The sequence below is a fragment of the Hippoglossus hippoglossus genome, chromosome 12 (assembly GCF_009819705.1).
Source record: "Hippoglossus hippoglossus isolate fHipHip1 chromosome 12, fHipHip1.pri, whole genome shotgun sequence".
Taxonomy (NCBI): domain Eukaryota; kingdom Metazoa; phylum Chordata; class Actinopteri; order Pleuronectiformes; family Pleuronectidae; genus Hippoglossus; species Hippoglossus hippoglossus.
In genome coordinates, this window is record NC_047162.1 from 10,251,305 (window position 1) to 10,265,635 (window position 14,331).

The 14,331-nt window shown below is 40.8% G+C and overlaps 1 protein-coding gene across 3 annotated transcripts in view; it reads left to right on the top strand.

Moving 5' to 3' along the window:
- Positions 1–14,331, top strand: part of LOC117771559 (astrotactin-2) — a 248,692-nt gene that overhangs the window by 150,129 nt on the left and 84,232 nt on the right. For all 3 annotated transcript variants that reach the window (XM_034602058.1, XM_034602059.1, XM_034602060.1), the window contains one exon: positions 11,548–11,714. In XM_034602058.1, coding sequence (XP_034457949.1) covers positions 11,548–11,714 — 167 coding nt within the window. The remainder of the gene's footprint in view (positions 1–11,547; positions 11,715–14,331) is intronic.

The window sequence follows — 14,331 nt, forward strand, 5'->3', positions numbered from 1 at the left end:
ACTGCAGCCAGCCACTAGGTGGCGATTGAGATGCTGTGGCTTCACTTTTCTAATCTGTATATACAGTCAACGTTAATGACTTTGAGAACATTTTCCAATGACAGCAACCAAATGGAAGGTTTGCTGCTAATAACATCGCTGATATGCTACTTTGTCACATTTACATGCAACTGTCATGTGTAGAAAACACACATTTAACACATGACTGATGGAGCTGTCCCCTTTGATTTGATTAACTAGATGTAACTTTGTAAAGAAACAGTGCGAAATATAGTTGTCTGGCAGGGTGACCAGAAACTTGTGATGCCAGGTTTTTGACAGCGTGAGGCGGGCCCGTGTCGTAAAGTAATTAAATTGATGAGCCATCTCAATTGCTGGAGGATGGTTTGCAGAGTCATTAAGAGCTCGGACGGGGCTATAAATCGACTGGTCTTTCCACTGTTTGTCTCGACCAAAGACAAACCCCCATACAAGGATTTTCTTGTCTTCCTCTCTTCTTCTTCGGCTTTTGACTCGAGAAAATGACCCTTTCTCCTCCACCAAACATTTATATTACCAGTGTTCATGAAAACCTCTCAGGAACTCTCCCTACACTTGTGACACACTGTTATTATAGAGTCGGTAGTTTTGCATTGGCACTGATCACAAATGACGAATAACGCAGCGTTCTTTGTGACACTGTCATTTAGGTGTAATGTGTACCATTACTGCCGGACAGGGCCCCGTGTAGGAGAAGCTAAATACATCCATTATGCATGTAATATGTTCAGCAAGACCTTTTTTATACTCACGTCTACACGGGTCAAGTTATTCTGACTTTGCCCTCTGCAAATTCATCCTCCACGATTTGCCACCCACTGTGTTACCATGACGAAACTCAATATTAATAAACCTGAACCATCTTCCCCGTCATTTGTCAGAGCCCAGACAATTTCCACCCTTCACATATTCGGTAGCTTCCGGCTGTTCTTCATATTTTAGGTTTTTACATTTATGTAGTGGTAATTGCCTCTTGCCCCAAGCAATGTGACATTTTGAATAATATCCATCACACTGGTACAGATAACATGATAAAATGTTATAATAACCCTCCGTCTCTGCATTTGTTTGATGGTCCTCTGCACCTGCGATATGGATTTTTTTTTTTTAAATGCCTAATCAGCGAAGGTTCAGTGTCACTCTTTCCGTAGTTTCACATAAACTCATTTATGTCCTTACATTTTAATAGTTGTAAAAGAATATTGACTTCTCATATTTAGTTGCATTTACACAGGACGCTTTGAAACTTCCTCAACAATTTTGTCAATGCAATATTTAAGTATATATTGTGTATTGATAATTGGAATCACATATGTTGGAATCGTTGACCGAATTGATGTGCTACCACCATAAACTAATGGTTTCCACAGGGTTTTTAAAAAGTGTCAGAAAAGTATAATAATCAATAATCTGAAATTTTCATTAAACACTACTTATGTCGTGCTTATTTGTTTTAAGATCAATGTTGTGGCAGTATGCATAGTTTGTAATATCTCGGTGTGCTGTAGTTATTTCTCAAAGATACAGATAGTATAAAACTACAAACACGACCAATAGTAAACTGATTACTACAAATATCTTGTTCAGAATGTGTCGCAGTTCTCTTGACTGTAGGAAAGACTATGGATACTTTCTCTCTGCCTGTATTATTCTATACTCAGCCACTTCACCTTATCTTCACCTTAAATTATGTGGATGTGCAAGTAACACTGGGACTTAGATATTCATTCGTATCTCTCATGCTTGTCATAGGTCTTAAATTGTATTTATTATGGTCTTAAAAATGTCTTAAATTCAACATATTGAAACCGGCAGAAAGCCTGAAAAAATTATGTATTGTGTTAGTCTAAATATATCATGTTAGCTTATATACATTATGCATATTTTGGTATATTTTATATTCATTAATTTACTGTAACAGTAATAAGGGTGGTCACACTAATGTTTTATGCATTTGCACAATGGTAGGATTTGCATCTATACAGGTCTGGAGAGTGCATTCAACTAGTTGCTTCTCTGAGTATGATAATAAAATATTAATAAATTCTAATAAGAATCATCGGTGGGAGGTGGTGGACAGTGGAAGGACCATGTGTAAAATATGAATGGGTACATGCTAATAAGGCTGTGGATTGTTTGTCAGAAACTGCCCCAAGTCCCTGAATGCATCACGGCGAGTCATTAACTGACTAACACACACATGCATATGAGTTCTGACAAGAGGACAGTTCGCACAGCCAACCATCAGCATGCATGTAGACCCATATTAAAGACCTGTCAGGAAAAAACACTTTTAATAAAGCAAAGAAAATGCAAAGTAGAGATAATGCATACATATTAATGTCCTCTGCCTCGTTCAAGCTTCTCTTTCCTCCGGACCTCACTTAAGCGGCTGTAGCCAGCCTGGAAACATTTAGCATCAACTCACACTTCCATAAAGTATAAATGTCTCATGAAATATTAATATGGGATGATTCAGAACAGTCTCATGGCTCCGTGTGCGGCTGATTAATACACAGACAAAAATACTGACAAAGCCCCGTAGTGTTCAAAGATGAACCCAGAGGATCGTAGACACAGTCGTATTATTTTCCCACTCTGACTCCTTTGGATTGATGTTGTTTTAACCGCCCGTAACAGAGGGGGTGCGAACACAGAGCACTGACATGCCACACTGAAGGGCTTCGAAAAAATCTTTGTCGGAGTCAGTCCCCCGAGGTTGTCTACTGCTCTTAAGACAGTTAACATGCATTTGCAATTAATTATATTCCAGTCAGAGCCGGTGTTGAAATGTTGGAGACGCTGCATTACATATTTTTTTTGGTCCGCGTTCCCCTCACCGCTGCTGCCGAGGTAGAGAGACGATGACAGATGGTTTATTCTGGTGCTCGGCAACCTCGGCTTATAACAGCAGCTGTTGTAAGCGCAGGTTAGCGATTTTAGACAGGTAATGTGTTTTTTTTTTTATGCTGCCGCGTTCCTTTTTCATCACTTGGCTCATCAAACAGTGTATGGTTATATTGTACAGTATTTCACAGATGTACTGTGCAATACTTTACATCCTTATGCTCTTTACGTTGCAGCCTGCACTGCTCTTTCCATGATCACAGTCACCCTTCCCCCCCCTGTGTGAAAAAGATGGTGATTACAGGAAATGTCTCCCCACAAATGGTTATGATTCAATTTCAAGAGAGGAAACAGAAAGCAATGATGTCTTCAGTAAGTCCTGAGATGACACCTGAATGTCCCAGAATACACCATATACAGGATAAATGCACAGTTACAACTTTAAACCTCGTGTGGGAGTTTGAAATGTCAGATTATAGCGTCTTAAAATCTTCATATCGATAAGAGTGGTTGTTTTTCTATTCATCCATCCATCCATTATCTTTGCCACTTATCCTTCGGGAGTCGCACGAGGACACTGGAGCCAATCTCACTGTAAAGGAATTGTTTACTATCCTCACGCATTACATCCGCACAACACCATTAAGGGAATGGAGCCTGTCTCCATTCCACTCATACTCCCTTCTCTCTGCACGCTGCACAAGGTCAGGTTATAGATAAAGGGCCAACCAGCAGTACATTGTAGTGTCTACGTTGAGTGACTTTAATACCTTATTCAAATACCCCAGACAGAGAGGCACCAGCTCTTTTCTGCATTACCTCAGCAACAAGACGTAAGGACACAACTTGATTTAGGAATGCATAGTTTAATTATCCAATACGATGCAAACACCTACACGTAACATAGAGACTCACAGCAATTCTAGCCTCTCGCTGATGTGCCGTTGGAACGGGTGACGCAAAGGCGAGGGAGATAAATCTGGATGCTGAGGAAGACGTCTTCAGACTTGGGGGTGACAACAGCTCATGTTACTCTGTTAACGTTGCTGTTGTTTCATCCCGGGTCTCTGAGGTACCTCGAGCTTGCATTAAACCCCTTCTGCGTACGACATGAGCTGCTGCCTGAGTTCTGCGTTCACCAGCTTCCAGAGAACCTCCATCACACTCACTGCCCTGGTGCGATCACCTGGGCTAACATAGAGACAAGCAACCATTCACATTCATACCTATTTACCTATAGAGTCTCCAGTGAACCTAACGTCTGTGTTCATGTCTTGTGGGAGGAAGCTCAAGAAAACCCACACAGAGAACATGTAAACTCCACACTGAAAGGTGGGATTTGATGGTGCTCACCACTCCACCACTGTGCCGCCACAAAGGTGTTCTTAATAATAATTTTGCAGAGATCCTAGGATCACTTTTGAACATGTGGAAAACTGAAATCCTCCAAATTTAACGGTCAGATGGATCATTTGCCCCCTTATATCCGGATATTGTATGGTATCAAAAATATAGGAACAATAATAAACAGTCATGGTTTATTTAGATTTAGGCACCAAAACCATTTGTTTCATTCTGGAAAAGATCGTGGTTTGGGTTTAAATTCTACTTCCTTAATGTTAGAGAACCTCTGTGGTTATCGTTTCAATAATAAAAATGCTTTTATTGTATTGGTATTGAATGCAAACTCTATAAACAAAACATTGTATTCGCCTCTTTTGATTAGTATCAACCGTGTTAGTGCGGCGGCGAGCAGGAAACTTTATTGGCAGATCTGTGCTGCGTGAACAGCAACAATCTCGCCTTTAGCCAGCGGTGTCGCATTCTAGTTGAACCTGTGGTCAATGTACCATGTCATGCGCTGCGTCTGTGTGTGAAAGGGGGTAATACTGATGCACTCTGTGAACTCTCCCGGGGCTGCTTGGTGAAGCTCAGAACTCTGTAAACATGGCTTTCCCTGGCCGCTTGCCATTTTTTAAAGTTTAAGTTTGACAACTGCAGCGCATTGTGGTTTCTGTGCTTTTGGGGAATGGTGGAATGTTTTTTTTTTTTTCTTTTTTTCCTTTATGGCACATTGTTGTATCCAGCTACAGTATCTGTCTTCCTAATGGAAGCACTGAGAAGCTGAGCAGATGGTAGGATATTAGTAGCATATCTTTCATCACTTGATGTCCCTTTTGGGATCTGGTAAAGTTGTTTGGAAGCTGTCTTGGCAAAAGATGTATTTTTAAACTTCAGACCCCACCCGGAAGTTTAATTTTGGCCTGTCAAATTCAGATGGCTTGTAACGGTGTGGCAAAGACGGATATTGTTGCCTCCCATCTCATTTTTTAAGGAGCTTGTGTGGCGCTGTCTCTGTTTGCACGCGTTTATTAAAATGTGCGGCACACTCCGAAAGTCAGGAAGTAAATGATGAGTTGTCAGCACGGAGCCAGGTTTCTGCTTGGTTGCCTCTGGTTTGCATAAAGAGTCAGGAGGGAGAAATAAAATGGCAACTCCGCCCCAAACTAAAGTTTTGTTCATCCGCTTATCCCACTGTACCCACCGTCCGCTGCTCATCCCCACAGTCCTGTTTTCCTGGCAGCCGAGCATCACGGCTCCCCCTGCTCCGCTGCACAGCACACTGCCATTATTACCACTGCATTTCAATGCTTTATGGTTTTAAAGCAAAATGCATCGTAATAATTATTTCATCCTTTCAGTCCGACACTGTTGGTTAAATGCTGAATCAAGTGAGTCATTGAATGTACCACTGGGGTCTGCGTTCCACTGCTCCACTCAGGGTGGGGATTAAGATCAGTGCACAGCGGAGTACAGTTGTGACAAGACTGAAGAGGGAAATAGCAAAAATTTGCTGAATTAGAGTAACACCAAAAATATGTAATATTGTCAATGGAGATGTATTCAGTATATTAATATAATCTAATTAGAACATGTCTCTGATTATCCAGAGCTTTTGAATGGGCGATATTATACATTACTATCATCTAATTTCAGGGGACACACTCCCCCGTGATGAATCCAATATTTGACAAGATAAGTTTTTGGAATTGGAATCCGTTTCAGTCCATTTCACAGAACAAAGTAAACCTCAAGTGGATTGAAAGAGAATATTGAATCTCACAGGCTTTATTCCAACGAACAGGTTGAGAAGATTTCTGTTTGAATTTCCTTTCTCTTCTAATAATGTCATACATGTAGATGGAGTGTTGGCATAAAACACAGATAATATCTGTTCAGATATTTTCAGAGTTCAAGAGAAGCAAAAACATATATTGCTCATTTAATACAGTAAGTTACAGTTCAGTGCTCTTTTACTAATAAACCACTCACATCTGAAGAAGCTGTCTTTTATATAACTTTGTTTTCTGTATCTCTGCCTCAGAGGCAGAACGAGAAAATCCACCAACTTTCGGTTAATTAGTAAACATGTTAACTTTAACTGAATCTAAAAAGTGTGTCTATTACGAGTGTTTGTATTTTTCAATATTTTCTCCCCCCCGACGTAAACAAAGATAACTCGTCGCTAACAGACCGTGTCTCCGCTGTCTCCATCATCAAAGGCAGCAAATAACAGTGGTTCTCAAAGCCTCGGGCGATCAAGCTGAGCCGAGAGCCGCACAAGTCTGGTGGAGTCGCGGGACAAAGCGATCCTTTACTCTCACTGTCATCTGGCGTGTTGTCACCGCTGAAAGAAAAAAAAGAAGGGAGGATGACAAATAAAGACAAAATGGCCTGTAAACAAAGTCGGTCCCCAGAGCGTCGAGCTGACTCACCCTGATTAAGCCGGTCACGTACAGGACACGCGCAGATTCTCGCTGTGAAGACGACGGCTCCATATGACACCAGAGAGTGACGAGGCCCGTGCGAAACAAGGCACTTTGTCTTTTATGCATATTCATCCACATATACAGAATGTTCCCATGTAGGAGCCATTTTCACAATGAATAAATAAAGGGGATAAAAAAAAAATCAAAAAGGACAAACTAAATCGGTCTTAAATGGCAAAGTCTATTTCTGCCTTTGGCCAACACCGATCCCCCAAATAGCTCTGTGGCGACCGTGTGTTTTCTGACTGGGGATTAAATATAAATTCTCAGGAATATGAGGAACAAACAGCTGGGGACCGGATTGCACCCTCACAAGTTGTGTTTTTGCTCTCGCAGCAATAAAACCGTTGTGCCTAATTTAACCCGTTTGAACAGCAGTGGAGCTGCAGGGTGTGCGTCTCTGCCACCTCTAAACCAGATTAGGCTGTCAAATATACTTTTAGAGTATTAGATTTTTTTTTTTCAACCCTGTTGCCTGTCAGTGTGATTTAGAGCTTGGCTGTTTTTTTTTAATTTTTTATATGTGAGATGTTTTGTGTCTCAGCACAGACGTCTTCATTAAGAAAGTCTTAAAGAAATCAAGGGAAATGTTTATGTATCATCTTTGTTTCTAAAGTCTTCACTCTTTAAATCATCTCCAAGGCCGTGCTGTTATTTTCCATCGTTGCAGTTGTGAAAATATATAAATCCTTGATCGCACCTTCCTCGCTATCCTATCTTCTTTTTTTTTGAACAGCCGTTCATATGAACATCCAACATCTTAACCTTGACAAGATTATTAAGAGACGGAGTTCCCGATACATCATTATGCTCACTTCCTGATTAAAGCTGAGGGCACTAATGGGTTATTAGCAAAACGAACAGCATCCGTTCAGATGTGTGAACTTTAATTTGTAGGGGGTGATCTATGTGCACCCTGTAATGTGCAGGGAGATCTATGTGCAGTTTCATTTGATGCATTTCATTTTTTTTTTTCTTCTTTCATTTCTTCAAACCCGCTTACCTCGTACTTTGAATCCCTCACGTATGCTTAAAGAGTGAAATACCATCACTCTGGTTCTTAATGGTTTCATAAATTTCTCATTTTTAACAGCCCCCCCCCCCCAAGAATATGTAAAGTCGACCCTCTGTGTTTTGTCACGTGCATATTCAGGGATGCCTCAGATATAACAGAGACAAAAAAAATGACAAGTAAATACCCGCTCCGTCACGTTTTATCTCTTAGTTGAAGCTATTAATTATATGTGATTGATCTTGTAAGCGCACAAACACACACCCACACTTTGGTGTAATGTTTGTTTTTGTATTCGTTTTCAATGAGTGATCAGCTGACAAGGAGTTAATTACAGTGATAATTATAATTATAACAGCATCTCACTCAGTAAAGTTTTGTGTCTTGAACATGTGTAGCAGATCTCTCGGCCCCGCTCTCGTCTCGCTGCCGCGGCGGAGGCACGACGGGGGGGGGGGGACTGACTGAAATGAATTTATCTGAAATGCAAATCCTCCCCCCTCCTCAGCACCTTGTGTCTTCGGAGAGTTGTCGTAACAGAGCCGAGCGAGTAGCCGGTGGGCCGCGCTAATGGCTAACCTTAAGTCCCTCCATTCAGCCGGCTGAGTGCTGCATGACAATTCTGAATTACCGACAGCTATTCACACGCCTCCACCTCGGCGTGATGAATGGCCCCAATCTCTTTCTGGCGAGGGGGTTAGCATTACATTCATGAGATACAGTTATTGTATCTGAGACTGGAGAGCTGTTCCAGTGAATGTTGAACATATGGGGGCTTTTGTCCGAAACACACGTGTGAACAATGCGTAATGGCTACGGCACATTTATCATTCTTCCTCCTCGGCGTTTGGCAGCGTTACTCCTCGGAGATCAAGAATGCCATCCATCAATTTGTTTTCTAAAATCTTGACATTTCTGCGCCGAAGGCCGAGCCGAGGTGATCTTACAGCCTTTGTGTGTGGTGAGAGAGATCGTGATGTGATAACGTGATTGTTCCATTATGAGAAGACCAAACACATCTCATACTTAGAAACAACCAGTTCAGTCACCACTGGTGGATGTTGATAGAGCCAGATTGTAAATCACAATGTCGGGCTGGGGGGCGGAGGGGTAGTGACATCCTTGAGGCAGGAATTAAATGTAGAAAAGTCTATAAATTAACAGCTGAGACGAGCGTGAGGGTCTTCCAAATGTCAAAGTACATAATTTAACAAGATTAAGGGACGTCATCAGCTCATTTCCCTGCTTTCTCTCTCTCCAGCGTGTTCCCTGTTCCCTGCATTAAAATCTTGAGCTTGATGTTTTTGGAAAATAGGCCGGAAAATGATAACCCGAGAACAGCTGACGCTCTGGGGAGCAACAGAGGCTTTGGAGTTTTCACATTTATCAGTGGTTTCCTTCCCCAAACAGTTTCATATTTTATTGTTGATGAGATGCTACAAAAACAAAAAACGTAGAGAACATAAGGAAGCTGCTCTAGATAAGTTTTAAACACTCGGTGACAGATGTTGTCAAATGAATTATAGACAGTTATTTGGTAGAAAATCTTGGTAACTAAAATTTTTCAAAGTTTCTTTTAAGTCCTGTAAGTTTAAAAGTTCTGATTGAGGAAAATCTCAATTTGTTTCCTGCAGATCTCCGGCATCGTCGGAACAAAATGTTCTGACATTAAGCATGTGTCAGATCTGTCTGCTGTTACAGGAGGATGTGAACACTGTTCAGTCCGTACAATCAAAACCGTGTTCAAGGGCAAGAAGACAAAGTCTGGGTGAAGGTCTGCTTCTCTCTCTGCAGAAAAACAAACTTACCTTTTTTCCTTTTCCCTCCATTTAAGACACAACTGCATCATTAACGCTTGAACACATCGTCCAGATCTACTTGTTCCACACTCAGGCTTTTAGCTGGATGGTGGTAAACTGCTGTAATTGGTAATAGCACTGCAGAGCAAGGGGGTAATGGCTTCTACCAAACCGCTCGGCCACGGCATTAAAACGGGTAACTGATTTTAACATGTTGGCTGATGCGGGTTTATCACCACTGTGCAATCCTGATGTAGCTTCTTTATGAATATTTCGCTCCCAGTCTACAAGGTCGTCTTGTGCATTAACTTCATGCGGTGGCAGACAAACCCCGTCCCTTTGTTTGGAGATCCCCTGGAATATTTGGATAAATCAAATTCAAACGGTGTCCTCAATCTATTACACTGACACCAAAGGATGAAGACGTGGAATCACTAGATGAGTCGGATGAAAACACGCTGCTCTTGTTGGTCTCAATTAAAAATCCTTGATCGTATTTTTAAAGGTTGCATTCGCTGTCTGTCTTTTCTGATTATATGTTTGGCAGCGCTGCCAGTCTGAGTGCACACTGTGAGCAAAGATTAGATTTTAGTGTTCAGGCTTTTACGCCTAAAATCCCTGAGATTCTTTTAGTTTTTAAAGCAACGCTATACAACTTTTTTACCTGAAACTAGCAGCTGCAATATGCGTTTGATGGATCACCGACTTGGAAAAGATAGAATCGGGACTGTGTCCCTCCAGCTCCTTATTCCGAATGTTTTGTCTTTCTCTATGTAACTGTGAGAAGAACAGATTAAATTGTCAGAATTAGTTTAAGAGTAATTCTGAACTATAGATCAGTTAAAAATAGTTAAGTAAGTCATTAAAAAACAGACCTCTGAAAAAATATGAAGAATCCTACACAGAGTTTGATGTATTACAGCGGCAGCTCTTCTGGTTTCCCGACGCCAGGGATCATGGGTAATATCCACGGTTCACTTGTGTCTCTCAGAGTGGGACTTCCCAGTCAGAACTGCACCTTTTGTTTTGTCTTTCTCTACACAAAGCCGACCAGAATCAATCAACACACGTGTTGATTGACTCTTTATGCAAATTGATTGGCTGTAGAGGGCGCTATTGCTCTGTATCATTGTGTTGCTTTAATTCTTATCTCTATATAACATTCTTATTGCTTGTAGGAATATTAAAGAAATATCATCATTATATAAAATGATAAATGAATCTAACTGAAGCCTCTTAATTTTGAGTCGTCTGCAGTTTCCATCAACATTTACTCAACACAAGCTGAGTCGGCAGAAAAAAGTTCACGATGTGTCATCTGTTTGTGAAAGTTGGATAATGAATCCCAACTCATAAACACCAGAATATTAGGTCTATACAAGTTATTAATGGTAAGTGCAATGAATGGGGTCTTTGTTAGAGAATGCACCTGCTGTGGCACTTATGCTTAATTATTATGTCTGATGTTTCATTAAAAAACACTTTGGTTGAGCCTGAAGTGAGGATTGTTGGACCCAGTCACAGTGTTTTCATGTTTGCAGAGGAAGGTAAATGTGATTTACTTTGTGTGGAAGTTGCTGCGTCTCAGCGGTTGCGATATTTGTTCACTATAGTAAAATCATCAAAAGTCTAATTCCTCTCAATGTCTTTTCAAGGTTTGTGTGGATGAAAGAATCTGAGAATATCCAACACTGTTGCACTCAATGGCAAATCTACCAATTGGCAGTTTTGTAATGACAACATAACCACCATCTTTTCTGTATTCAGTCAGGTAGTATAATTGGCATATAACGTTCATCTTTGTTTGAATCCATCCCTCCTTCCTCAAGCTACCCTCCTCTCATCTTCCCCATCTCACCGTCCTTTTTTGCCGCCTCACCCTGATTAAAATGCACACGCTGACCTCTGCGCCCGACTCCTCTTCTTCTCTCCCCCTAATCTATGCCTTCCTCCTCACCCCCTCTCTACGTCTGCCTCCCACCACCTTCCCCTCCTGCCTTTGTCTCTCTTTTCCTCGCAGTGTCCTGAGGGGCTGAGGCCAATGAAAGATGGCTCGGGTTGCTATGACTACTCCATGGGCATTGACTGCACCGATGGCTTCAATGGAGGCTGCGAACAGCTGTGTCTCCAGCAGCTCGTGGCCCTCGAAGATGACCCCAGTTCCAGCAACGTGCTCATGTTTTGCGGGTGAGAATAACTCACAGTGAAATATGTAAAGGTGTCTGGAGGCCGGGAGTGATGGTTCCTCGTGAAAGAGGCTTCATGCGTAACATTTCAATCAAGAAATGATTTCTAAGGCAAATACCAACATGGAGGAAATGAGATATGTAAATATGAAGTAACCAGTGACTTCAAATCCATTTTACATGTGATGAAAGACATTTTTTTAGGATTATAAGAAAACATTGTTTTACCATACATACCCAGAAATAGAGATTGGCAAGCTTCTATACATCTTTTCATATGTAAGACATGTAAACAGTGTAATTATAAACACAAGGAAGCATCTACGTCTGTAAAAATTATAGAGTATGCACCACATTTGTCTGCAGAGAAGCTGAAATTGTTCAGTGCAGGTGTTCAGAAGGATTACACCTGGATCGTGGACCATGCTCACTGCACTTCCAGCACATTATTCACTGATACATTCACTCACCCCACACATGTTCCACTGGGCTGATATACTGTGCGTGCACCGGGGAAGCTTTTCTTTTTTTAGAGCACCTGCCCTAGAAGTAGATTATATCAAATACCATGTTGAAGGTTTCCTTTTAGGAAAGGTTATTCTGTGGCTGTGAAAGGCTACGCAGCTGACCGCGAAGGATGTTCCTCCATGGTATTCGAGAATTTACCAGGTTTTTAATGTTCGACACCATTATACCACCTCTGCCATTCAACTTCTGTACGCAAGGTTGTGTGGATCAGTGGGTTCAGGCTGTATGTGTCATGTTTTTGTTATGCCTCCGTGTCAGCAACGGCCAGTGGACCGGAGTTGTACAAGCGTCCATCTGACTTAGTCTGCTGAACAAGATATCTAAAACAATTCCTTGAGGGATTTTTTTCAAATTTGGTTTAGTTAACAAAATTTTCATTTAGACTCAAGGATGAACTGATTAGGTTTTGATGGTCAGAGGTCAAGGTCATTGTGACATTGCAAATCATGTTTTTAGTCTTGTGAATACGTTATCTCGGCAACACCTCTAGGGAATCTTTTCAAATTTGGTACAAATCTTCACATAGATGACTCACATATTAGACTTTGGTTGTAAAAGGTCAGAGGTCAAGGTCACTGTGACCTTTTGGCCTCTTTAACATATGTCAAGTTTACCTAATTTTGACCAGTTGTCACTTGGCCTCAAAGACTGATTAGAACACTGATTAAATTGCAGTGGTGCAAGTGATGATCATTTGAGTCTGTGGGGAAAAAAGTAAGTAGACTGAAACTGCACTAGTTGGTGGAGACGTAGAAACCACACAGCAGTAATTCTAGTTTTAAGATCTGTTGTCTTTGATTACCTTAATATCTAAAGCCTGTAGTCGGCTGATTCTGGTCCATTCGACAATTTGCTGATGATTATCCGTTCATGAAAAGAAATTGGGTCACATTGATTATAGTGTTGTGAAAGTTGCTGAATCCATATTCCATTGTGGGCCCAGTGCTTACATAAAGAAACACTGGCTCATATGTCTGCCGCTCCAGGCAAATTTTTTCTCCATGGCAACTGGAAACTTATAAGTGGGGCAGACTGACAGGTGAACGATGTCCTAATTCTCCTTGAGATGTGTCAGGTCCACAGTGTCGGACGGTACAATTCTTTTCCCCAGAGCTTTAGTTTATCAAACACTGCCAGTGAACAGGCGGATATCAAAATACAATTTGCTGCAATGTCCACTTTGCTTGACGTCTTCAGTATAATTGACTGGACTCACTTTCGGATAAGGGTATATGCACAATAGCACACGTCAGGCCATGATTGATTCTTTTATTGATTAGTCCAGTGTTGGCATAAAGGCTTGTTAAAAATAGACTGTAAAATTGATAGGTAAAACTAATGCAGTGCATTTCCTGGAATAGCTGGTCTTGATCTGTAGTTGGTAAACAGTTTTTTTATTGAGAGGGAAAATGGCTTTGCCTTCCTCTTTGCAACAGATAATCAACCTTGAGAGGTTGATTATTGATGATTGTGCAATTAAATGGAGGAGTTATGATACTCTCTGACTGATTATGCTCCTGAGCACTGGATCTATTGGAAATGTTTCCAGCTAAGTGCTCACGTCCACAGTCTCTACCAATATATCATCAGTTGCAAATATACTGTTGTGCAAATGTTGATGGGAATATATATATATATATATATATATCTTGCAATCTTTGGATTGATTGATGATTAAATGTAAATTAACATGTGTCTGAAGTCAATGTGACCTTTTTCCAACCTCAGTTTTTTTTGCTTAACCTTAAGTAACTTCTTTGAATGCCAAACCAAACATAGCTATTAAAAAGTACAATCATGTACATTTGATGCATACGAATACAGCGAGATCAGATATTTTGGCAGAAGACTAATGTTGTCTGAACATTTTACAGATGCATTCAACGAGGCGTGACTAAGCTTTCCCTTTTAGAGACCCCACTTTATAGAATTCCCTGCCCACTGAACTTAGTTTCTTTTAAATCCCTTCTTCAAACTTTTCTTTTTATGAATGTTTTTACAAATTATTTACATTGGCTAAAATTTACACTGACCAAATCTTATTTATTTTCTCTGCTAGGTGTTGTCCCTTCCTTGTAAATCACTTTGTA